Here is a 25,666-nt window from a genome sequence, read left to right on the forward strand (position 1 = left end):
TCTTCAAATTTTTACTTTATTGTCTCTTGACTAGTTAAGGGTTTTTAAAACAAAATCACATTCTAAAATATTTCAAAAAAAAATTCCTCATAGAAAGTGCCATGCAGATTACAGTATCAAAAATGTTTTCTCCCTCTGTTAATTGAAGCAAGAATCAAGGAAGAATGACTGAGAAAGAAATTTTCTACCCTTCCCATATTCTTTTACTTTGTATTTCAGTATTTACTAAAAATGAGAGGGAACCTTTTCTCATCTTTTAAGAGGAATTAATGACTATTCCTAATATGTTCCTGCAGAGTCACACCTGTCTTTGATAAATCTTTTTGATATTATAATAAATAGCATTTAAAACCAAATATGCCATTAGAGAAAGGCTTTGTGTTTCAAATATTTTTTCTGCACTAAACAAAAATAGAACAAAACCACAAAATAACACAGTAAAATCAAAACCTATATCTCAAGAAAAGGATATTGATGGATTTTTGTTTATGTGTCAGTTAAGAATCCCTATGTTTATTTTCAGAGCGTGACAGAAACTGTTGTGCGTTCCTGATGGGAATGGATTAGGTGTTTACAGTTCCAGGCAGCTCATAAACAAGGAATATTTACGCTCATGGAAATTTCTTCAGACACTATGTCGGTGAACTAAACCTGAAGCCCAGTTGGGGCAGCTCTTCTACAATTTGGCTCCAGTCTGGGCCAATAAAGGGCCCCTTAGGATTGCTATGGTAGTATTCATAATCTGGACTGGAGCTGCTGGTGGTTTTAGAGAATGGCTTCAACCCAACTTTATCCTTCTGTTCCCATAGCAAAAGCACTTTGGGGTTAAGAATCACGAAACTGAAAGGAAAGAAAAGCCAATATGCTGTCATGAGTCTAAAAAAATCTGGACTGTATGAAATAATACGAGAAAGGAAGAATGCATGTAACATTCAATGGGTAAATGTGGACATATACTGGCTATTTTACCTGTTACTAATGGGCATATGAGTATCCAAAACATGGAAAGCAATTGAGAAAGCTGTACTCCACCAGCTGTTGATGGTCTGGATGACATGCCCTGACAGCTGACTGTTGTTAATATCCCTAGTGACTGCCATCATTGCCCCATCTGCCACAGGCAGGTGTCTCCTAAAACTTCACAATGACCCTTATGAAAAACACTTCAGATACTGTAAGATTCCACAGTCATCCATGTTTATCAAAATTTGCCAAATATCAGACTTTTCCTAAAGTACAGAGCTTCAAAAGATTAAATGTATCTGGTGTCCTGTTAAGAAGCCTTTTTGTCCTCAGTTTTCTTAAGAGTTTATTGTCTTCAATTATGTTACCTTCTTTTCTCATTGAACTAGTGTCATATTGAGTAAGTTAATATGTGTTGCTTTCTATAAATGCTGTATTCATTATCACAATCTATTGGATATTCTTCAATTAAGCAAGAAATTTAAAAATACATTACTTCCAAATTATAGTAACTACTCCTACAATAATAAGCAGAACAAAATGAAGTCATTGATCATACTGTCTCAAATAAATCTTAAAAGTTGATAAGAGAACCTGGAAATAAAACTTTGGTGTTTTTATTGTAAATTTACTTATGTTCCTTTTTCTCTGGAGGTTTATAATACATATAAGGAAAATCTATCAAATAGGAAAATTTAAAAATGTAATGAATTATTTCATGTGCTTATCTTATACTAAAGGATAGAACTTTACAATAAGCCACTTACATTCATAATGCTTCAATTATTATGTATACAAGTCTTAAAGTGCATCTATTATTGTCAGGAATACATTTCAGTAGGTTGGTGGATTCAGGAGTTTGGATGGGAGAAGGAGAGGGAGAAGGGAACTGGTCCAGAATGGAAATGCAAGCTGCATAGCATTATTATTAAATTTCAGGAAAAAAATCAGAAATTTTATTAGCATGCAGACACTGAAAAGTAGCTTGAAAAATTAGGAAGAGATCATTGAGTAAGATAACTAGCTCAATGGATTTTTTTTTTTTTTACATAAACTTTCATTTAACACATTTGGACTGTCTCTCCGCTTTGGTGCTAAAACCAGGCAGTCATAGGCAAACATGTCAATATGTCAACTACCATAACTTTATTTTTTAAATTATTAAGGACTGAAATTAATTCTTTTGCCCTAATTCCTTGTGCAGAAAATATACAAAAGCATCAAATTTCCTCTCAGCAGAGACAATGATTAATAATTTCAACTATTTTAATTCAGTTATTCTAAGTTCTTAAACCTATGAATGGGTTACAGATAAAATATCCTAGAAGAGGAACTGTAAAATTATGCTACACATTATTTTCCTACAAAGCTTTCCAGCATGATGAAGACATTAATATTTTCGGTGTTTCTATTCTTACGCCAACCCCACAGGCGAATAGGGCAGGAATTACTGTCTCCCTGTTACTGATTGGTTAATGACTTGCTTATAATCAAATAGCAACTAAAAGCCATCTTGGAATCAGAACTTAGGCTATCTGATGTTACACAATGTATACCAAAAGAAGGTCACTAATGTATACTTTGATTTTCAGGTAACCTAAAACTCTATACCTCGAGAGTGGGGAAGAGGACTTGATTTCCAAAATCTACTTGGCAAAGGGCATCAAATCCCCAATTTCAGTTGCATTGGAACTCCTCAGTTTGCCTACATATGAAAAAAGTTGTTTTGCTATCTGATTTTTAGAAAATATTTCAAAATTCAGAAAAGAAAAAGAAAAGCAATGATACTCAATGCATTAAAAGGACAGTAGAGCTCCATACTTTTCAGAGCACAGAGAATCAGCACCAGGTGGCAATTCCTGCTGCTTGCTGTACATGCTCAGGGCTGAAGGCTGGACACTCCTGCGCTAGTCTTCAGAACATTTGCAAGAAGTGACATAACTGCAGGAAGCCATGCAGGTGGGAAAAGCAGACCACCTGGGACAATACACGCTCACCCCTTGAAGGCAAACTTGTGGCTTGGTGATCCAGGGGTTGGAAAAGAGGCTGTTCACTGCCTTGGTCAAGAGGAGTTGGGATGTGCTCGTCTTCATACCAGGAAGAAGGTAATAAGAGTCAACTTTGAACTGATGTCAATTTTAGCCCTAAAAATCTTTACAAGTATATATTAAACAATTACATACAGTTGGCAGATTTTAAAAATAATGCATTAGATACTTTATAAACAATAGTTTATTTTATGGTTCTTCTGGTTTCTCTTCTCCTTTATTTTAATTTTCTTAAAAATGTATCACTGTCATCTTGTTTTCCAAGGACAACACACACATTATAAATGAGCAATCCATTGTCATACAATTTTTTTAAAAACTCCAAACAAGAGATCATCATTTTTAAAAGTATTATTTAGTCATAAACAGAAGGAAGAAAACAAAAAACAAATTATAAAAATATTGCTTATAATCCACCTGCTCTATTTAAGGACACTGAAGTCTTAAACGACCAACCTAAGATTTGTTTCCCTACATTATCAAGTTGTACAATAGTAGTTTAAAATACTACAAAATTATGAACAAATGTATGAATTGCATAAAGATTTTATTTACATAAGAGCATAATAGACCGTCAATATTATCATTTAAACGTAAGAAAGTATGTTTCTAGAACATACATAAGAAGCTTTATGCAAAAAAAAAAAAAAAAGGTTAACTGTTGCCATTATTCATTTACCAAAATATAAGATGGTTGAGACTCAAAGTAGAGAGTTGAGACTTGACAATCACGTTCTGTTTCAACACCATTACGTTATTTACAGCCAGTTAAATGGCCAGATCAAATGAACATTGGTTTTGGGAGCTGAAACCATACATCTTCTTTTTTTTTTTTTTTTTTTTTTTTGAGACGGAGTCTCACTCCTCGCCCAGGCTGGAGTGCAGTGGAGTGCAGTGGCACGATCTCGGCTCACTGCAAGCTCCGCCTCCCAGGTTCACGCTATTCTCCTGACTCAGCCTCCGGAGTAGCTGGAACTACAGGCGCCCGCCACCACGCCCGGCTTTTTTTTTTTTTTTTGTATTTTTAGTAGAGACGGGGCTTCACTGTGTTAGCCAGGATGGTCTCGTCCTGACCTCGTGATCCGCCTGCCTCGGCCTCCCAAAGTGCTGGCATTACAGGCGTGAGCCACCGTGCCCGGCAGGAACCATACATCTTTCAAAAACTAAGGCTGTAGGTATCCACCTTAATATTAGGGTTAAAGCTCTTAGATTTTTGTGCTTAGCAAAGCAATCAACTTTCAGATGTAACTAGTCCACAAAATAAGTATCTGGTTCTGACCTACAAGACTCCAATTCTTTCCTTATGATAAAGAATTCAACATATGAAATATAAACCATACTAAAACATTAGGAATTGACATTTGTAAATATTTTCTTCTGAAATTATTACAAAGTACACTGTAAATTCCTAAGAATGTCTTTCATTTCTGAGAATATGCAATGATATATTTACATACTAAAAATCACTCCCCAATGGAAAAGTTATAAAAAGATTATTTCCTATAATAATATTTTTTTTTCTGGCTGGGGGAAAAAGAGGTTTGTATCGGTACAGAAACTCAAGGAGGAGGGAAATATGCATAAATAAAAGTGAAAGTAAAGGAAGCAAATGATCGAAGAGAATCTTGCCAGAATTCGGGTTAGAACTTCATCTGCTTTGAAAGGTAACATGTGCCTTATAGAATATGTTAATGATCAGTCCAAGCCTGTAATTTCATAACAGTTCTAGGTGTAACAAATCCAGAAAATGACTTAGTGGGGAAGAGCAAGCCACCAAAAGCAGATCACATTAAGCCAGTGGCAAGGCTGCTAAATTAAACCAGTTCCAAAGTGCAGCTTTCCCTGGTATTCTGGCTGTTTCCCAGGCAGCTCTAAAGGCACTGGTTAAGCACTTGTTTATTCAAGCTGTTTATGCCATGATGCAAGTTTCCAGGGGGTTATTTCTTAAAGCACATAACTCGCTACAAAATTCTCAGTGAAAACTTGTCATATACCTAAAGCTGCTTTTAATCAAAAGCTAATTTCCAGTTCTGTAAAGTTATTTCAAATTTACTTCTTTTTGACATTTCTCTCCTCGAGAAAAACGGAGCCTCTTTGATTTCCCTTATCTGTGAAGCATATTTTCTACTTTATTAAAATGTGTGGGCCTGAATGAAAACAGTCTAAGTTAATCTGCTATGTAGGCACTATCAACCATTTTCTCTAACAACTTTTATGGGAGTCTCTAGGCAGCTCTCACACTCAACCAGGCCACACATGGCAGCTTCCCTTATCCTGACAGGGCCCTCAGTCTATGGATGCAGAGACTCTCTAAGGTGCTGTACCAAGAACCTGTGGAACTCTTTCAAGTTTCCACGGTGTTCAGGACTAAGAACCATTAGATGAAACTGTCATTCATTTAACATATTTAGTGTGCATTTACCATGTGCAAGTCACTTTAATAATAGTTTTCAGGAACCTAGAAATCAGAGAGACAACAAAAAGGGTTTCTACTCTCAAGGAGCATAAACCTAGCCATCAGGAACCTGTCACACTGCTTTTTTTGTGAGGAGGGCAAAATAAGAGATGATTACAACACCTAAGTTTATTTTAAGCTATAGTTTTATTTTCAAAACTGGACTTGAAATTATATTTTCAGTGCCAGCACTATTTTTGCAGGTGTAAAATCCCATTTTGCTACTAATCAAATCCTCTTCTCTTTAAGGAATATGGTTTTGGAGAACAAGATTTTAACTTGATATATTTGATTTTTTCTTTAGAGAAATAGGTATGTGTTACAGAAAAAAAAGTACATGTTAAACTGGTTTTCTGAAAATAAGAGCTATCCAAATGAACCCTTGTTTCAATAATAGTTTTAGCATGTCTTTGAAGCATGTTAAAGTTGATGCACCTCCTGCAAAGAAATTTACATGAATTTCTCTGCAATCTCAAGTGACTTCTTTTAATCGTCTTCTTTATATTTTATATCCTCACGTTTGGACAACAACGTTTTACAGTGCTGACATTAATGAAACATCTGAGGGCTTATGTTCACCACTTTAAAAAAAAGAAGTATACTGAGATTCTAAGATGAACATTGGCATTCAATAACCAGAACCTAACACACTGCTACCTGTAAATTTACGCTGGGGAAGAAAAATCAAGTGGATTTTTCAAAAGAGCAAACTGAGATAATAAGAGCACCACTTATTTAAAAAGATTATGCAGGTATGTTTGGTAAATTTCAAGTTAAAAAGAGTATTATAAGAGAGAAAACAAGCCTTGGGAAAATCAGTTCTAAATCAAATAGCAGATAATACAAGAACACACGTTAGAATAGCAACTTCTACCATTGGGACATATCATTTCTGCTAGTGTGGATTTCATCTGATGGTTCATGAATAATTCCATCTGATGGTTCATGAACCACCATTTTGAGTATGTTTTCAAAAATCAACGTTCTGGATGATTGCAAAAACTGTGTCTTAACACAGGAACAGAAAACCAAACACAACATGTTCTCACTCATAAGTGAGAGTTGAACAATGAGAACACATGGACACAGGGAGGGGAACTTCACAACTGTCTGTCAGGGCAGGGGGCAAAGGGAGGGACAGCATTAGGACAAATAAATGCATACAGGGCTCAAAACCTAGATGACAGATTGATAGGTGCAGCAAATCACCATGGCACATGTATTCCTTTGTAACAAAGCTGCATGTTCTCCACATGTATCCCAGAACTTAAAGTAAAATTTAAAAAATAAAAGTAAATAGTGAAAAAAAACTGTGTCTGTAAATCACTAGTTTACATGACATACCTCAAGGAATATCTTGAAATAAGTATCCGACACTGAAGAACAGTAGTATTTCAGCAATATCATTTCTATATCAGATGAGGTCAAGTAAGTATGTAAGGGATAGTTAGACACCATATCATTATTTCACCTGACATTTAAGATGATAGGGTGTATAATTTAAGAAATAAGTAAAAATTGACTCATCTTTTTTATTTTTGACTCTTATCTGTTTAGTGAAATCTAACCCTAATCTTTATTTCTAGTTTAATTCCTAATAATGAAATTTTTCTTTCCATTCTTTTTTTTTTTTTTTTTGAGACAGAGTTTCGCTCTTGTTGCCCAGGCTGGAGTGCAATGGCACAATCTCAGTTCACCGCAACCACCGCCCCCCGGGTTCATGTGATTCTCCTGCCTCAGCTTCTTGAGCAGCTGAGATTATAAGCGTGTGCCACCACACACAGCTAATTTTGTATTTTTAGTAGAGACAGGGTTTCTCCATGTTGGTCAGGCTGGTCTTGAACTCACAACCTCAGGTGATCTGCCTGCCTTGGCCTCCCAAAGTTCAAGGATTACAGGCGTGAGCCACCACGCCCGGCCAATAATGGAAATTTTTTACTGAATTTAATTAACAAGACAAGCCTTGTCTGACTTGTTAGCATGAGTTCGAGGATCACATTTCCAAATATATTTTTTCATCCAAAACTAAGATAGTAGAAAAAATATGGATTATATAGGCCATAGCTCTAAGTTGACATGCTAGCTCTTTTACTAACTCTGTGAACCTGAGCAAGCCACTTAATATTTCTATCCTTCAGTCTCTCCAAATAAAAAATGGATTAACAATTAATAGATTATACCTTAATTATAATAAATAATGCTCTACTTCCTAATGTTGTTTTAACGATAAAAATGGATAATATATATAAAATACCTGTAGCACTATGAGTGTTGAATAAATATTTGCTTTTATAAACAACTGATGCTGAGTTTTAAAAAAAGTGCTTGCTAAATTAATCATTTTTATTTATCATGGAAACATTCCAAAGTGGTCAGTAGTTGAAGGGAGATTTAATCACATAATCAAAAGGCTCAGAGTTAGGAGGAAACTCCAAATTTCAAATCAAACCCCCTACCTGACTTTGGCATTAAAGGGAAGCAGTACCTGGGGTCTGAGGTGGTTAATTATTTGGCCAAGGATTTCCAACTAGTTAGTGGAAGAACAAGGAGTACCAGAAGGCTTCTAAATTACTGATGCAGTGATTCTTTTCTTCAAAATACATTTGAACTAGTATCAGAGAATAAGAGGATACAATTTGTTTAATTGTCCTTTGATAAAAAAAATTTTACAACATTTATCATTAACACATTTTTATTTATCAGCAAAATGGCAGCTCACATATTTGTGGAAAAATAGCTAGGGAAAGTAGTTTGAGATAAGAATATTTTTAATTTGGGAGTAATAGAGGTGTCTTTGATTGTGTATTTATGTCAGACTATTTTCCTACCTTGATTGCAGGTTTTTCCAGCATATCCAGGATGACACTTGCACTTGTTTGGCCCAATACAGTCACCATGTTTGCATCGTGGTTGGCACACAGCTGTGAAAAGAAGATGGCATGCGTTATTTCTAGGTCAGCGAAACACCAATCATATAGCACTAATGTCGTGTATTAGTTTAATAATAAAAGAAAAAAAAGAGAATTTACAACAAAGTAGCCAAAATATACAAAATCAGTTTCCTATAAACATTCTGTAAGCTACACACACACACGTGTTATGTGTGTATATGTGTGGATGTGTGTATCAGTTGAGGCTGAATTTTAAATTCAAGGACAATACTCAAATAGTCAAATAAAAGAAAAACTAGGTAAAACTATGCATAAGCATAACTGATATTTGTTCATAGTTACAACTTTACAATGTCCTGCACCCACAATTTCAAACTCAATCTCTCAAATATACTTCAAATAGCAGTTCTTAGTCCACAAGTACTAAGTATGTATGAAATACAGATAAATTTCTAACTAAACATAAAATATTTATTTTACTAGAAATAGTATTCCTAAGTATGAAATGATTCAAAATGAAACAAAAACTGAAACAACATTGTTTTGGGACTTCAATTCAAGGATATTTCTGTATCTTGATCTTTCTTAATCCTAACATTCATTACAACTGCTTTTCAATCTATAATGGCCTTTCTATGCCCTAACATAGCAAATAGGATGTTCTCAGTTTGACATTTACTCTTTTCCATCAACTGAGTTCCACTTTCTCAAGACTTCAAAATACTGTAAACCATCACTCAAATATTTTCACTGCTTAATTGGAATTTGTTCTGCTTATTCTCTATCAATAATTCTCAGCTGGGGGGTACTTTTTACCCCTGTGGAAATTTGGAAATGTCTGGAGACATTTTTGGTTCTCACACTAGGGAGAGGATACTACTGGTATCTAGTGGATAGGCGCCAAGGATGCTGCTAAACATCCTAAAATGTTCAGACAACCTGCCACAACAACAAATTATCCAGCCCAAAATGTCATCGTGCCAGACCTGGAAACCCTGTTCCGTACCAAATATGTGCATGTCCCTATGCCAGACACTATAATAGATGAAAAATAATTGTATAGCATGGGACTGGTCTCAAGGAGTCTACAATCTAGATAAAAAGACGAAACCACGTTTCTTATTCAAAACAATATTTATTCATCAGCAATATGAAGTCTGTGAAGAAATCATCTCACAAGCAAATCCATATACATTCGTGCAGAAAGCCTCATAGAGGAGGCTTGAGTAGACAGAGAAGGGAGCAGACTACCCAAGAAGAAGAATATTTCACAGCCAAGTAAGCCGCTGTTTAGTTAGGAGGCACACAGGGGGCTCATTAAGCTAAAGACATGGGTAAATGGTGGAGGAAGAGTGAGAAACAAGCAGGTGAGTGGTATCAGGTGATTATGTTCCCTACATTTCAGAATGAGAAACATGCACTTTATCTCTAGGAAATGGGAAGTTTCCATACATTTATCATCATCAGAACTGCCTGATAAAAATCAAAGCTCTGGGAATCTTATCAAAGCATTGGTGATGATATGTAGGATGGACTGGAGAGAGTTTAGAGGCAGAGAGGACAGTTGCAAGGCCAGTGAAATAGTTTAGGTCTGACATGAAGAAGGTATGATTTGTGTTGGTGACGGGAAGAAATGAGCTTCAATAATCATTGAGTGAAGAGCAGATAGTCCTTGAAGACCAAGGGCAATGGACTCAACAATGACCCCGAATTTTGAAGCCCCTGACACCTGTTCCTACCCATTTTAACCCATGCTGTTCTCCATTCTGGGATATGCTCCCAGTTTCCTCTCTGATAATTATCAAACATTGTTTCCTTTAAGACTCTATACTGCTGCGAAACTGACGTGCATGTTATTTTTGTTTTCTACATTTCCTTGCCCAACTCTCACTAACCCTTCCCTCACCTTCCATTCCACAGGGCTTCTTTGCTAATTTTAGTTTCAGGTCTTCCTTGCCTGTTTGTCATCCCAACTGGACCCTGTACCACCACAAATCCTTAGACAGTGCTGTGTAGGAGGTATTTAATATAAAAGACTGCAGAAAGAAAAGACGAGGAGAGTGTAAACGATAGGGAAATGCCCTTGGAAAATTCTTAAAATCTGATTTTAAACATGGCATTAAATTCAAAGGGAAACAATTGTGTTCATATCTGTGAAATGAAATAAACTGTCCAGGAGGGCCTTTCTAATATTACTCTTTAGCCAACTGTACACTTGGCGGATGGTTTATGTGCAGTTTAAAATAAGTCCCAGAAGTAAGCCACTCTATGTAATTTCTAGGCTCTATCACCAAGAAATATCAGCTTAAAAAATTATTTTTAATCTAAAAAGATGATGTTCCATAAATCTACACATATATGTATATTCATGCAACCTGAATAACCATGTATCACTGAGGCACACAGAATGCCATATTGAAAAAAATGTAAATGTCTCAAAATCATTAAGTGCAAGTCCAGGAAATAACCCCTTAAAATAATTGGAATTTGGAAAACTCTCTCAAAGCATGAAAAAGTAGTTTTAAAAATACCACTTAAAAATACAAAAAAATTTATTTAGTACACTTTATAAAACAATTAAACTTGAGGCCCCCAGGCTGTAGCCTTTGGACCCCCGACCAGCTTGATAACCATCAATTTATAGTACTTTCAGGTGCTTTATAGGAACAAAGTTTTTATTGTTTCCTCTCCCCTTTTTGTTATTTGTTCTCAAGCAGAGTGCCCTAATCTTGGGCACATCAAATGCACACATTCCAACAGGCCAAGACTGTTAATGTTTCTTCCATGTTTAGGGAGTCCTATTTCAAAACAAACTGTTGTTTGCAGTTCCATCTGATAGGCTATTCAGTGAAGTAACCAAGAACCCTTAGATTAGCCAATGGCTATTAAATGCGGTAGGATACTTCTAAAGTTGATATAGTCAATTTCTTTATTCTTAGAAAAAGAAAACCCTTTGGAAACTGTTCCACAAAAAGATTTTCTCCTTTATAGCACAAAGTTATCTTGCTGGCATTAGGTCTGGAATGGAATTCAATAAATATATATCAATCATTTGTTATATATAATGTATTATAGTAGGCAAGTGTGGTGGGGGATTAGAGAGTCACAGAGGGTATGAAAAATTAGCTGTAGAACTAAAATATCTCAGCGAAACCACAACAGGGGCTTTGACAGAGAGGTGAAAGAACCAAGGAGGGTGTGTAATAACTACAACGGCAGGTCGGTGTGTTAGAGGCAGTGCGTTAGAGGTAAGAGCAGTGGAATAGGAGACAAAAGACTTTCAGAATATAAGCAAAGTGGGGCGGGGCAGTAAAGGGGACTGCTTCTTAGTGAGTGCAAAGTGTTCTCGTGGGGTTACACTGTAAAGTGCTTAAAACAGCAGATGAGATCAAAAGAAAGGCCGAGACAGATCATAAAAGGCCAGCTGCATTCTTACCAATATCTCTTTCCCTTCTGCTTTAATATAGAATGGCTTTTTTTTTTTTGAGTGGGGGATGTGTTAGTAATGGAAAACTATATTCTCTATTCTCCTTGGCAGATGTGGACAGCCACATGACTAAATTCTGGCTAAATGGGATGAAAGCAGAAGTGATGGGGTGGGGCTTTGGAATGCTGTGTAAAAGGAGGGCTGAAAAACATGGCTTGTTCTGTGCTCTCGCCTAGAATGTGCATGTCATGACTGAACCACAGTGGCCTCTTTATGACCATGAGACGATCTTGAGAATGGAAAGAGGGTAGAGCAAGAAGTCATAATATTAACCCTAAATCACCATCCTAGCAATTTAGGGCACTGTTCTTTGTGTCACATTACTCGTAGCTAAATACAATTCCTGACTTTCCTTGATCACTAGGCTGTGGAATCTGGACTTCGTCTGTGTTTATTATCAAGCCAGCAAAGGCTTCCTTTTGATACAAATTTAGGATAGAAGTGTTATGAGTAGATTCTAGTACAGAAATAAAACTTGTCAAATGTATTGTATATACTCAGGGGAATGTAAAAAAAGAAACTTTATTTCTACATCTAAGTAAATAGTAAGTAAATTTCTACATCTAGATTAGAAAGTGCATAACCATTTCAAAACTAGAGAAAAGTAATTCCCAACCTCTGTATAAACTGGCCCACCTTCCAATAACACACTCCACTGTAATGTGAGCTGTCAGGGGTCAGCAAAAACCAACCTTTTCAGCAAACTGCATTACTCTGTGAATAGCCGGTCATCCTTTCCTTCTCAAAAAAATAAAAAAGGATAAATGATCCATTTTCAGTGGTCTTCAAAAGTATTAAAAATAGAGTATATTCTTGCTTGGAGTAAACAATGTGCCTGCTGGTGCTACTGGCTATCAGAAAAGGCAGCATTACTTCTCTGACCTTCGTGTGGATCAGGAACAAGAAGTTTGGGCCATATTTGATGGTCTGCTATCACTAGCATCCAAATAGGGTTTAGCAACTTAATAAGGCTTAAATAAAGTCCAGGTAAAAATAACAGATAATCAACGAATGACAGACATTTTCCTCCAAAATCAGTTGCCAGAATTAAGTCCAAATGGGCAATCACACTCAAATTTGCTCTCTTAACATTCCTGTAGCATAATCTCCAAAGTGCCCTGAAAATAACCTCTAAGTCATTGTTTTAACTAGAAAAAGAAACAAGTTTCAACTGGCAAAACAAACATAACTATTTAACGTCACATGTCCAAGCCTCTTCTGTTTGATCGCAATCTAAAATTTTAGTCTTAAAAATCCATCCTAGGAGTTCGTGACCAGCCTAGCCAACATGGTGAAACCCTATCTCTACCAAAAAACTAGCCGGGTGTGGTGGGGGGCGCCTGTAATCCCAGCTACTCGGGAGGCTGAGGCAGGAGAATAATTTGAACCTGGGAGGTAGAGGTTGTAGTGAGCCGAGACTGTGCCACTGCATTCCAGCTTGGGCAACAGAGTGAGACTTGGTCTCAAAAATAAAAAATAAAAATAAAAAAAATCCATCCTAACTGATGTAACTGGGTCTCTGAGAGTTGGACAATAGTTTCTAACTCTAACATAAGCAGTGAATTATCAAATAAGTTATGAGAAAATTAAACTCCCACAACAATCCTATAATGTTTCTTATGTAAGGTAATCGTGCCGGGAGTAAAGTGCCAACATTTGAAAACTAAGGATATGTTGAGATGCCCAAGGAGATGGGGGCTCTGAAAAGTAACAAGGGAAACGCCAATCCAATCTCAGTGGTAGTTAGTAGCTTGAGAAGGATTTTCTCAATATAAATAAGATTATCTTTAGAATTCCAAGAATCATTTGTAATTTTTTCAATCTACATCATGTTATTATGCAGACATGGCACCACTAAAAGCAGAACGAAAAACCTTGTCCTCCAGGTTATGTTCACAGAATAAAAGGGGGCAGAGAAACATGCAAGGGCAGGGCAGAAGAATAAATAGATATGAAACTGGAAACTGGAAGACTTCACAAAGCTGTTATTACACCCAACAAGCTTCACAGAATTCAGATATGGACAAATTCATTTGAGGAGAACAAGAAAATATGATAAGGAATGACTTTTTCAAATGGTAATTGGCCTTGGAAGAGTGAAGTTGCTGAAAGCAATATGAAACAACTCACTACTATATTAATAGGACCTGGGTGGAATGGAGGGAAATTTTACAGTGGTCCATTGAAAAGTGCCCTGAGCCATCGCATAACATATATAGAACAAAACTTAGATGAAAGAATCCTACTGTCCAAGATCCCCAGGGGAAAACATCTTTCCAGCTTTCCTAATACCCTGTACTATAGTGTCAATTATCTGATGGTCAAATCTAAATTCCTGCTGCAGTAAAAGCTGAATAACAATGCCTCTGATTGTTATCACTATAAGACATAGTAAATGCCCTCATGAATACAGAACTCTAAACCATTTTATATGACTGACTGAATTTATCCTCATGATATCCATATAAGGCAGGAGAGAGGAACACTATCTTCATTTTACAAGTAAAGAAGTAAAAATGCAAAAGATTAAGTGACTTGACCAATTTCAGGAAAAAATGTCTTATCCCAGTTCCATGCTCAATCCACTACGTCTTCTGGTGGTCAGAAAAAGACCAAAAAGTCCAGCATTTTCAGTGCATTTGATTATAACAAAATACTAAGCAGGAAAGGATGAGAGGGGTAGAGAATGTTAATAATGATTAAAAACATAAAAGTAAGTAACATTTACATAACTTAAATACGTCTTAAAAGGAGGGAAAAGTTGCAGTTAAGACCACAATCTATAACTTAAGAAAACTAAAGTAACTCTGCCAGAATATTTGAAAAGAAAATAATTTCATTACCCTGTTGCTTGTTTTATGTAGATGCTGGATTCTGAACCATCGAGGCAGCATATTATTGTTATCTCTGTTGAAGTATTGCTATAATTTTTGTTGCTGTTTGCTCTGGGCTTCACATTTTATTTAACATCATTGCAATTAAGAACTTAACCACAAACCATAGTCAAATACCAATGTCAATTACTCAATGATAATTTAGAACATAAAGTTAAATGAAGTGTCCAGTCTTTATAATGTTGTCTCCCAAGAGCTGTCAATAACTCATTTTATTTTTGTGTCTGGGAACATCCAATTCGGACACATTTATCCAGTATCTATTTGATCTTTCACTATTTAAATTCCTGAAGTGTCCCCCCGAAAATAAGTGGCAGCATCTGCATATGTGCATCTCAAGCTAAGTTTTATTTGTCATAATTAAGCACTTTCTCTTTTCACTTAAAGAAATTCTCTGAGCACTATTGTTGTTTTCAGTTTACTAGAAATTTTAACTTTCTCTTTCTGTTTTCATTGTGCTAGAGTGGAATTTAGATTAATGCCAAATAAGACTTTAAGAACACGTAAGAAAGTGTTACTATGTATTTGGAAATGGTTTGTTTTTTTTTTTAGTAGAGTAACAGTAGCAATGCCCACAGCTAGCACCTGGATCTTTGCTTCTAAATATTGCATTCCCTAATAATGAGGAATGAGGGCTAGGGGAGGGAGGCTAGAATACGTTTTCTGTTGCAAAAAGCAATTAAGTACTCAAAGAATGGTAGAGACATGTGAAAAGAATAGAAGCTGGCTTGGAGGAGTTCCACTAACTAGATTTGGGATTGTTTGAGCATCAAGAAGAATAATAGTAGTTACTGATAACAATTGAATAAAAAAAGAATCTATGGTTCTGAAGTGATTCTAAAAAGGAAGACGACTGAGCTCCTCTTCAAAGAAGAATACCTACTAACACGTAGAAGGAATGGCGAAATTTGAAAAACAGAACTTTACAATCATCATTGAAATAATTAACTTGAGGAAAGATTATCCATAGATGTTAAAACTTTCACCAAGTGAAAGTTTGTTGGGGAACAGGATATCAAAACAGTGTGAATGTATTACCCCAAGGTTACTTACTAATTATGAAGAAAAAAAGGTGTCTTTCAGTAGAGAAATCTGATGAATACCACTTCATCAAGTTATCAAACTTAATGTCACCAATAGTAGGACAAACTGACAAATGTGCAAAAGAAATATCATAACATACCATCATCTATACAATATTCTTACAAATAAATTTAGTTCTGATCTAATGATGCAGAAACAACAGTCAAATTTAGATGATGGTGGATTCTACCAAGCAATTGATATGGACTCTTCAAAAATATCATTGTCAAGAAGCAAACAAACAAAAGCGGTAGAATTGTTTTAAAGAAATTAAAGAGGCATGTCAACTAAATGCAGTGTTTGATTCGTAATTGGATCTGGACCAAAAAGAAAAAATCCATAAAAACCATTATTGGGACAATTAGGGAAATCTAAATATGGATTGTTTATTACATAGTATTATATCAATACTAAATGTTTCAAGTGTGAAATGATATTGTGGTTTGTAAGTAAATGTCCTTGCTCTCTGGAGATGAACATTGAAGTGTTTAGGCACGAAGTGTCATCATGTCTGTAGGTTACTTAAAAATGGCTGAGGGAGAAAGAGAGAAGGGTCGGGTGGGGAAGGAAGAGAGAGAAAGAAAATGTGTGAAACATTAACAATAAGGATATACGGGTATTTACTGTTCCTATTGCTTCAACTCTTCTGTGGATTTAAAGATTTTTTAATACAAAACATGGAAGAAATATATAAAAAGGAGTACAATAACATGAATACACTGACAACTGTTATTTAACTTGTGAGTAGTTGCTGACTTTTCAATGTAATTTAGAGAAAGGTTTACAAGTACAGATGCTGGAGTTAGACTGCTGGGATCCCAGCTCTACCACTTGGGAAATGTGTGACCTATACAGATCACACAGCTTCTCTCTGCTCTCATTGTCATTTTTAATTTAAAAAGCAGTAAATTCACAAGATTCATAGAGCTTACTCACAGGTTTATTGGGAGGATTAAATGAGAAAACCCAAATAAAGTACTTAGAACAGTACCCATCTCATTAGTAAGAGCTCAATAAAATGCTAATTATGATAAGGATTATAAGTATGACAAGGAGGAAATGCCCTAGTATCTAGGACACTATATTAAAAATTGGGGATATAAAAATTAATAGGAGAGCAAGTTCTCATCCTCAAGCACATAAGTCCAGTAAGGAGAAACAGAAGTAAGCAAAGATGTCCCGATAACAGATGCATGTTAAGGACACAGAAGAGGCAGTGATTAATTACATAGGTTTAGGAAAGTCAAAAAGGTTTGAAAAAGACGTAGTGCTAAAAAAGTTCTTTCAAAAAGGAAATTTAATAGATATCTGAAAGATATATAAAAGGTATCTTTCACAATGTAAGAATTCACAGAATATAATGAAACACATTACAGTATTTCTTTTATTTGAAAATTATATTTTAAAGATCTGATACTGTAATTTTGAGCAGGTTTGCTAGGGAATCATCACAAAAGGCTAGAAAATTTTAATGTAACTATCATCACCTCTTTAAGCAACCAAAGTCTCTGTGTTTAAAAGAGTCACTGATACATGAGTTGAAGTATACATTAATTATTTTTAAAATTAAATCAATTTTGTTACTGGGTCTTGACTAATATGATGTCAGATTTGTCAGTTTGACCTTCGGTGTTTTTAGTTTGCCTACTTGTTTTCTAAAGAAAATGATAATTACTCCAAATTTATCTGATGTAGAACCTTAAACAGAAATTTGAAAACAACTTAAATGTCCATCAATAAGGGAGTGGTCATGGAAGTGATGGCACAACAGTCTTTCTGTGTCAAACATTGTGGACTTCAATTCAGGCCTGATTTGTTGTTAGAGGGACCTCCCTAACCTGTGATTTCGGCATGCCATTCTGCTCCTTATACTCATTCACTGGCTCCTCGTCATGTTGATTTAGCTCATTATACTATTTCAAACACTCAGCATGGCATTCAGTACCACGTTTCATGATGTGACCCTTGCCTATCCCACTGGCCTCATTTCCAACCACATTCACAAATATAGCAGCTAATTGCAGTTCTTAGAATACACGAGAGTCCAGGAAATGGCGTATTTGGGGGCCTTGAAAAGAGAAGAACTTGCCAAAATTTATACTATTTGTAGGTGAAATCTCGTGGAGATAATTTCTTGGGCTTGTCTTCCTAGCTTCAGGACAGCAACAGAGGAATAAAAAAGTCCAATCTGAGACTCCTTATGAAAACATCCAGGGAGGCAACTTAAGAAGGCCTGTATAGAAATTTACACTCTTTCCGCTCTTATGTAAATAATCAGGTCAAAACGACTAAGACTGGTGACCTTATTTTGTGACCAAATAAAAACATCGTTCTTAAAAAAAAAAAAAGAAATACACTCGAGTGCCTCCACACTTTCACATGGAATGCCATTTTCCCCCTTGTCTGCTACACTAATATCTAGACGGGCTTCACCTGTTAGTTTGACCATTATCACCCCCAAGATTTTCATCCCTCATGCTGAGTTTGTACCTTCTTCAGTGCTTTCATAAGCCTTTGTGCATACTTCTATCATAAATTATATGTATATACAGGTTTACTTTTAAATATATATATCTTACACCATATTTTCAGAGTTGTTTTTCTTATCTAGCTCCCTCACTAGACTTTGAGCTCTTTAAATGCACAGCACCTGCTCTGAAGTAGTGTACAGTCTCCTGACAAAGACAGACATGACAGGTGTACGAGGTGTTAAAAGAATAAAGAAGAAGGAATTTCTCTGCAGGGAGGCAGGAATAGGAAAGATACCAGGAAAAACTTTCAAGAGGAAATGTGAGCTGAATTTTAAAGGATAAGTAGAAATTCGCCACAGGAATGGGTGAAGGACCTTTGACTCAGACTGAGCAGCATAAGAAAAGCCAACAGGCATGAAGCAGCAGAAGTCTCGAAATGCAAGGACAGTCCACTGCGACTGGGCCCACAGCAAGAAACAGTCCTCAACAGATAAGGCAATGTCAGCCTGAAAAGGCTTCTACTCAAATAATCAAGATTCTACCCCCAGTTGTGAACAGCCGATGGTCTGTAAGCAGTAGATGGCACAATCAGATTACCTTTATATGTTTTCAAGCACATCAATTGATTTCTTTTTAGAACCTTAAGCAAGAGAGAAGATCTATGATATGTAATAAGGTCATAAGGTACGGAGACAAATATATTCATTTTCTCATTAAATTGTTTCCTGAAAACCACAATATGTTTATTAAGATTACACCTTGTCCATCTTTTTTTTTAATCCCTTTTATTAATAAATAGAAATGACTAGCTCTTACACCTTCAAAAGTGTACTGAACTGAAGTGGACGAGGCATTGCAGAAGCTGTTACACTGGTGTAAAGACGTATAAGACACAGTCCCCACCTTCATGAAACTAATAGTCTAGCAGAACAAATAATATAGATCCATAAATAACCACAATATAGGGCAGTGTGAGATATGCTTCATGCAGGTGTTATATGTAGAGGAAGTACAGAAGATTTGCTGCTGTGAAAATCCGGAAAGCAGACTGGAGAAAAGTGGCATTTAGGCTAGGACTTGAGGCAGGGCTTATTTTTAATACATTGTATTAGGACAGAATACAAACTTTAAAAATAAATGTGCTTGGCTGGGTACAGTGGCCCACGCCTATGATCTCAGTACTTCGGAAGGCCGAGGTGGGTGGATTGCTTGAGCTCAGGAGTTCAAGACCAGCCTGGGCAATATGGCAAAACCCTGTCTCTACTGAAAAGAAAAAGCCCCAAAATTATATGGGCATGGTGGTGCATGCCTATAATCCCAGCCACTTGGGTGGCTGAGGCAGGAGAGTCCACTGAACCCGGCAGGCAGAGGCTGCAGTGAGCTGAGATCGCACCACTGCACTCCAGCCTAGGTGACAGAATGAGACTATGTCTCAAAAAAAAAAAAAAAAAAAAAAAAAGTACTCATTCACTATTAACAATGACTCACTTTTAGTCAAATATTTTCTTAGAGTTAGGAGTGGTGGTGAGGTAAACCAAAAAAAGGCAACCAAAAGAGGGAAAAAAAGAAAATATGTTTGTAGAGGATGACTTTTTTTCAGCCCTTGATATAAACAAATGTTGAATTATTAGTTGCTTACAACTGCAGACCAAAATGGTAAACTGGAAAGATTTTTTTTCAAGAACTTAAAACTATTAGATAACATTTCAGCAGATGTGGATTTTTACCTATCCCACATTCTTCTTCTACGGGTTAAAGCTGTTCCTCCATGGAGATACTTGTGGCAATAATCAATGTTGACTGAAGTTGATGAAGGAAAAGGAAGGAAGGTTTGAGTAGGAGAATAGTGGAAAGAAATAAAATCATAGCCTGTGTTCTGTTCAGATCTCACCCTGCAATCCATGCACATATCAAATCTCTCTACTTCAAAGTCTCACAAGCACTTCAAACTGAACACATCCAAAATTGAAATCATTATCTGCACCTTCTCCTGTGTTCTCTAGCTCACCAAATGATGTCCCAGAGACTTGGGAGTCATCTTGATTACATCTTCTTCACCTTTCACGACCAGCATTACAGATACTGCAGCCACCATGTGACTGAATGTGAATGTGAATATAAGCCAGTTGCTGAGTCAAATGCTTTGGGTTTCCTCATTTGATCCTCATAAAAAATCCTGAACTGTTATCTATATTTTATCAAAAAAGAAGCTGTAGCTCAGACTGTTAAGTTTCTCAAAAACACAATTTGTGGTGGCAGCAAGTCTGTCTGCCAAGCCCATGTGCCCCACCGCTGCCCTAACACTGTGTGCCTGTCCATCTTTTTTTTTTTTTTTTTTTAAGTATCTTTCAATCCCTCTCCTTCTCTTTGTTCCCACCACCACTACTTAAAATGCAGCCTAATTTCTCACCAGGTTGACTTCCTACAGGTCCCAGGCATTTGCACTAAAGGAAGTGAGCCCCACAGGGAAATGAAGCACATGCTTCTTCCAAATGGGCCAGCTACTGAAGAGGCCCCAGCTGATAGACTCCTCGCAGCAATGCAGACCTACTGATTTTTCAACCAACTCTTATATATCCATGTCTCCTGTGAAACACTGACAACTACATGAATTTCAAAAAAATATTAAAACACTCCAAGCAAAATTAAATTCACCTGAGTGCTAGATCTGATCCATTAGCACCAGGTATCCTCTGAAATATTATGTAATTTATTGGCTTAAAATCTTTACAGTGTTCCTCTACAATTTTGTGATTAATGCAAATGTGTTTAATATGATATCAAAAGCCTTCCAAGAGTCAGCCCTTTCCCACTTCTCCCACTGCATCTCTCATCAGATGCCCTTCATACATATATCCCACATATGCTGGGTTGAGATTCTTACAGTTCTCGGAATGTGCTCCTCCCTCTGGCTCCTGAGTTTTAAATGCATTTTTCTGTGTGCCCAGGATACTCTTCACATGACTGATTTATCCCTTGAGATTCAGCTGGGCCATCACCACTCCATCACTGCTGGTCTGGGCTACTGCCCCCTAAGACATGTTCTCACAAAATCCTATACCAAAACATGCCTTTCCCAAAACATGCCTCTTATTCAGTATTGACTTCCTCTGTGGGCTTTCAATACTGATAGTGAGTGACATGAATGCCTAGAGCTTCATTTTACTGGGATGATATCTGCAGTAGTTGGTCCTGGATCATGCAGGTAATAGCTGGCTCTCTCTCTCCATACTCTCTCTCTATATATATATATATAATATATTATAATAATATATAATATATAAATAATATATTTATATATTTTTAAATATATTATATACTTATATATTATATTAAATATTATATTTATTATAAATATAAATATAGTAATACATAATATATAAATATATATTATATATTATAATCTGTATTATATATACATAAGATAATATATTTATATATATAGAGAGAGAGAGAGAGAGAGAGAGAATGGAGAGAGCCAGCTATTACCTGCATGATCCAGGACCAACTACTGCAGAAATCATCCCAGTAAAATGACACTCTAGGCATTCACATCACTCACTATCAGTATATACTGATACTATATATAGAGATAGATACTATATATAATATATAGATACTATATATATGGTATCAACTGAATACCACTGAGTCCATGAAGTCTTCCTTGATCCTCAGCAGCAGAAAATGATTCTTTCCCTGAACTTCCTCAAATCTTTATCCCTAACTTATTCCTATTTAAGAATCATAGAAGGAGTAAGAGCCAATCATCTTACTAAATTGAACTGCTTGAAAGTAAGGGTCCCTGTCGTATTCACCTTTGTATCTTCCCAGCACCTAACTTAGCTCTTTACCTCTAGTAAGCTCTCGAATAATTACCAGATAAATCATAGGAACTCTAAATGCTAACGTTCCACAATTCAATTCCATCTCCCTTCAATTCATTTCCCAAGTGTAAACACTGTTAGATAACCACAACTGTTCCACTCGGAGGTTTATGGATGGATATTATTAGAGAAATGGGAAAAAACGGTTCAGAAGCACAGACAGCTATCCCATGAAAGTTTTTATTTTAGAAATGAATAACTCAATAATTTTTCTACTTCCAATTGATTATTTCCAAAACATGATTATGGTAAACAAAACCATTTGATAACATGCTATACTATCTGTCCTAAGATGGATCCTAGAAAAACTCGGCTCAGAATTCTCCACTTGTATTGTATATATTGAACACACACTAATAATAGCAAACATCTGTCAAGAACTGTGGAAGGCACCCTCCTTATAACCAGTAAGAATCTTGCAAAGTTAGATTTAAAGATTACAACATTGCAGCTCAGAAAAGTTAAAATGTCTAGTTTCTCACAGGTGGTAAGTCATAGGAACAGTTCCTATGACTTATGTCATATGTTGGTGACCAAGCATACATTCTACTGTTTCCTTGGCATTGCCTCCCTAACATAAGCCATAGCTCTACTAGTCAATCTTATAATTGCTAGTAACTTTAAGATACATATGCTTTAAGTCTCCCTGAACAAAGAAATTTCTGAACTTTTATTTCTAGTACTATCAATTTTGTTCCCAAATATTTTCTTATTAAAATTCTGCCTTAAAAACATTTTTCATGACATGTCATAGTTTGTTCAATCAGTTTAAAGAACATTGTCAGGCTGGGTGCAGTGGTTCATGCCTGTAACCCCAGCACTTTGGGAGGCCGAGGCAGGCGGATCACCTGAGGTCAGGAGTTCAAGACCAGCCTGGCCAACATGGCAAAACCCCATCTCCACTAAAAATAAAAAATTAGCCAGGCATTGTGGTGGGCACCTGTAATCCCAGCTACTCAGGAGCCTGAGGCAGAAGAATCGCTTGAACCTAAGAGGCAGAGTTTGCAGTGAGCCAAGATCATGCCAGTGCACTCCAGCTTGGGCAACAGAGCAAGACTCTGTCTCAAACAAACAAACAAACAAAAAGAACACTGTCTTCTTAGAACCAATTCCATTAAACATTACAATTCCACATATTTCACCAAAGTTTTTCACTAAAGTGTCATAGGGTGATAAGTGACATTATTTACTGCCAAAAATATCTTAAACAAGGAACCCTTTATGTACCTAAAACAAGAGCATAAATGCCCATAGGTGCTATTATAACTGTTTACATATGTCATACAATAAAAATATTTCTTACCTGAATTGTTCCATGGAGAATTAATGAATATGAAATATAATTCCCTCAGGTTAATGATAGGCTGGTGTTAGTAATTTCATTTGGTGGACTTTGTTTTTATATTTGCTTCTTTAAGTATTAAAAACATAAACTGTCCTTTAGGTTAGAATGGAGGTCAATTTATTAGATTCATAAAACAGAAGAAAGGAATTATCAACTGAAAGGGAAAAGTTTAATGTAATAATTGAATTAAAATTAACTTACTATAATTATGTATGGAATAAACACATCTCTAAGAAATATAGTTTTCCTAAAGAGAAGCAACTCAAAAACACAACTAATGTTTTGTTTATAGTTTTGTAAAATTATTTAGAAGGTATGCCTTTCAAGACATAGGTTAGCCAAAATTATTTCAAGAAATATGTTCATCTAACCTTTGAGCTGGCACCTTATCCTGGCTATTCTCTGCCTTAAGACGTAGAAAGCTGCAAAACAAATGTCCAAAAAAAGAAATTCCAGATCTTTTCTCTGTAAGAAGGCTGGACTTGGGTATTTATCAACTTGTTACATTCCCGGAGACTTACACATATTCAACTTTCAGTGCTTTTCTGAAACAAAAAAAAAAATCTAGGACATGTTTAAAATAGTAATATTTTAGTCACCATTTTGTTATTTAAAAAACATTTCATAACAAAAATATTAACCAATAATTGAAGTTATGCTATTCTTCTATAGTCCAAATTCTAAATTAAAATATTTCAGACCTTTTATGATGCTGTACTTTCAAATCCAATTTTTCATTTCCAGAATATTAATTTCTGATTCCTAGAGACAGTATCCTTTTATTTAAATGGGAGTTGGAAAACACATCTGAAAAAATTTAAACTTTTGATCAATTAGTAAGAAAGGCTAATAGTTTTAAAATTGATACATTTTTACTTACCTGTTTCTTACATACTGTATGTTCCCTTCTCTCTCCAACTTTGGGGAGGAACTATAAATTTTTTTCTTCCCTTCCACAGCATTTTCTTCTTGCATGGCTGCTTTGGTTGTCAATAGCAACAAGAATTACCATGAAAGCACAGCCATTTCATTTGAACATACATAAATAACCCAGTTTGATGAAAGTAAAGAGAAGAAACTTGAAATGGTACTAATAATGGTCAGTGTTTGATCAACCTAGAGATTTTAGAGGTAAAAAAGGGATAATTTTATTTTTCTCTTCTAATTAATGCCTTTAAAGGATTAAATAACCACTGTAATTTACAATTATATATTTATTTGTATAATTTGTATAATTTAAAATTAGGTGAGTGGGGCCTTCTTTTGGGTAATACAAGAAGAAAAAAATTCTAAGTCTAATTTGACTTAATTGAAGCAATAATTTAACTATTGATCCAGAATGATTGCTATGTATTTTTAAAGACATATTACATTTGCTTGCTAGACTTTTTTTTTCATATTGGTCAGGTTTCTAGTGTTAATTTGAAAAGAACTCACCATATCTTGATGTTGACATATTCCTTACATAGAATAACAAAATACATCAGGTACAATCTAAGCAAACAGCTGAAATCAAAGTGTAAATAGCAAATTACATTCTGGATCACACATGTTATGACTATGGTTATATATGAGAAAGAAAAAACATAAAAGGATACCGTTTCTTTAATTGTATTTAATTGCCAATTTTGAATCATCAAATTTATAAGGAAAAATACTTTATTGTAAGCAAAGGTAAAACAACTTAATAAAGAATAGCAAACATCATTATGTTCTAACTAGTTGTATTAGTACCAAATAGCCAAACAGTTTTGTATAGTTTATTTTATCCTTGTAGTATCTTAAGGTTGGGTCATATTTTTCCTACTTACCATAAGTTAGTCTTGAAATATCTAGATTTAGTAAGTTTTATGGTATCAATATATAACTGACTTCAAGATAAAATTTTAGTCAATATCTTATATTTTTTAATTTGCATTTTAAAACTACACAAAACTGCATTTTATGTCAAAGCAATGTTAAATCTGGAATAGATTACTTCTAGGAAGTTTCTGGGATCTATTCTCTATTGAAGGATAAGGAAATTTTTATACGCAACCATCACAACAATTTTTATGAAAGTTGCCAGAAATAAATGCCCTACATACATTTTTTTTGCAGTATAAACCCCACTAAAAGATTCACTAAAATAGGATTCATTCA

General features: G+C 35.5%; 1 protein-coding gene across 5 annotated transcripts in view; it reads right to left on the bottom strand.

Annotated features, from left to right (window-relative positions):
* The window catches only part of LOC105486303 (nephronectin), a 76,347-nt gene that overhangs the window by 35,477 nt on the left and 15,204 nt on the right, over positions 1 to 25,666 (bottom strand). For 2 of the 5 annotated variants that reach the window (XR_011621119.1, XM_011749135.2), the window contains exons 3-5: positions 23,896 to 23,946; positions 8,295 to 8,387; positions 2,961 to 3,050 (exon numbers count right to left, since the gene is read on the bottom strand). Coding sequence is in view for 4 of the 5 variants with exons in the window: in XM_011749135.2 (XP_011747437.2) it covers positions 2,961 to 3,050; positions 8,295 to 8,387; positions 23,896 to 23,946 (234 nt within the window). In the remaining variant the exon portion in view is untranslated. The remainder of the gene's footprint in view (positions 1 to 2,960; positions 3,051 to 8,294; positions 8,388 to 23,895; positions 23,947 to 25,666) is intronic. The other 3 variants (XM_011749136.2, XM_011749137.2, XM_011749139.3) reach the window with 3 other exon arrangements.

The sequence above is a fragment of the Macaca nemestrina genome, chromosome 3 (assembly GCF_043159975.1).
Source record: "Macaca nemestrina isolate mMacNem1 chromosome 3, mMacNem.hap1, whole genome shotgun sequence".
In the NCBI taxonomy this organism is placed as follows: Eukaryota; Metazoa; Chordata; class Mammalia; order Primates; family Cercopithecidae; genus Macaca; species Macaca nemestrina.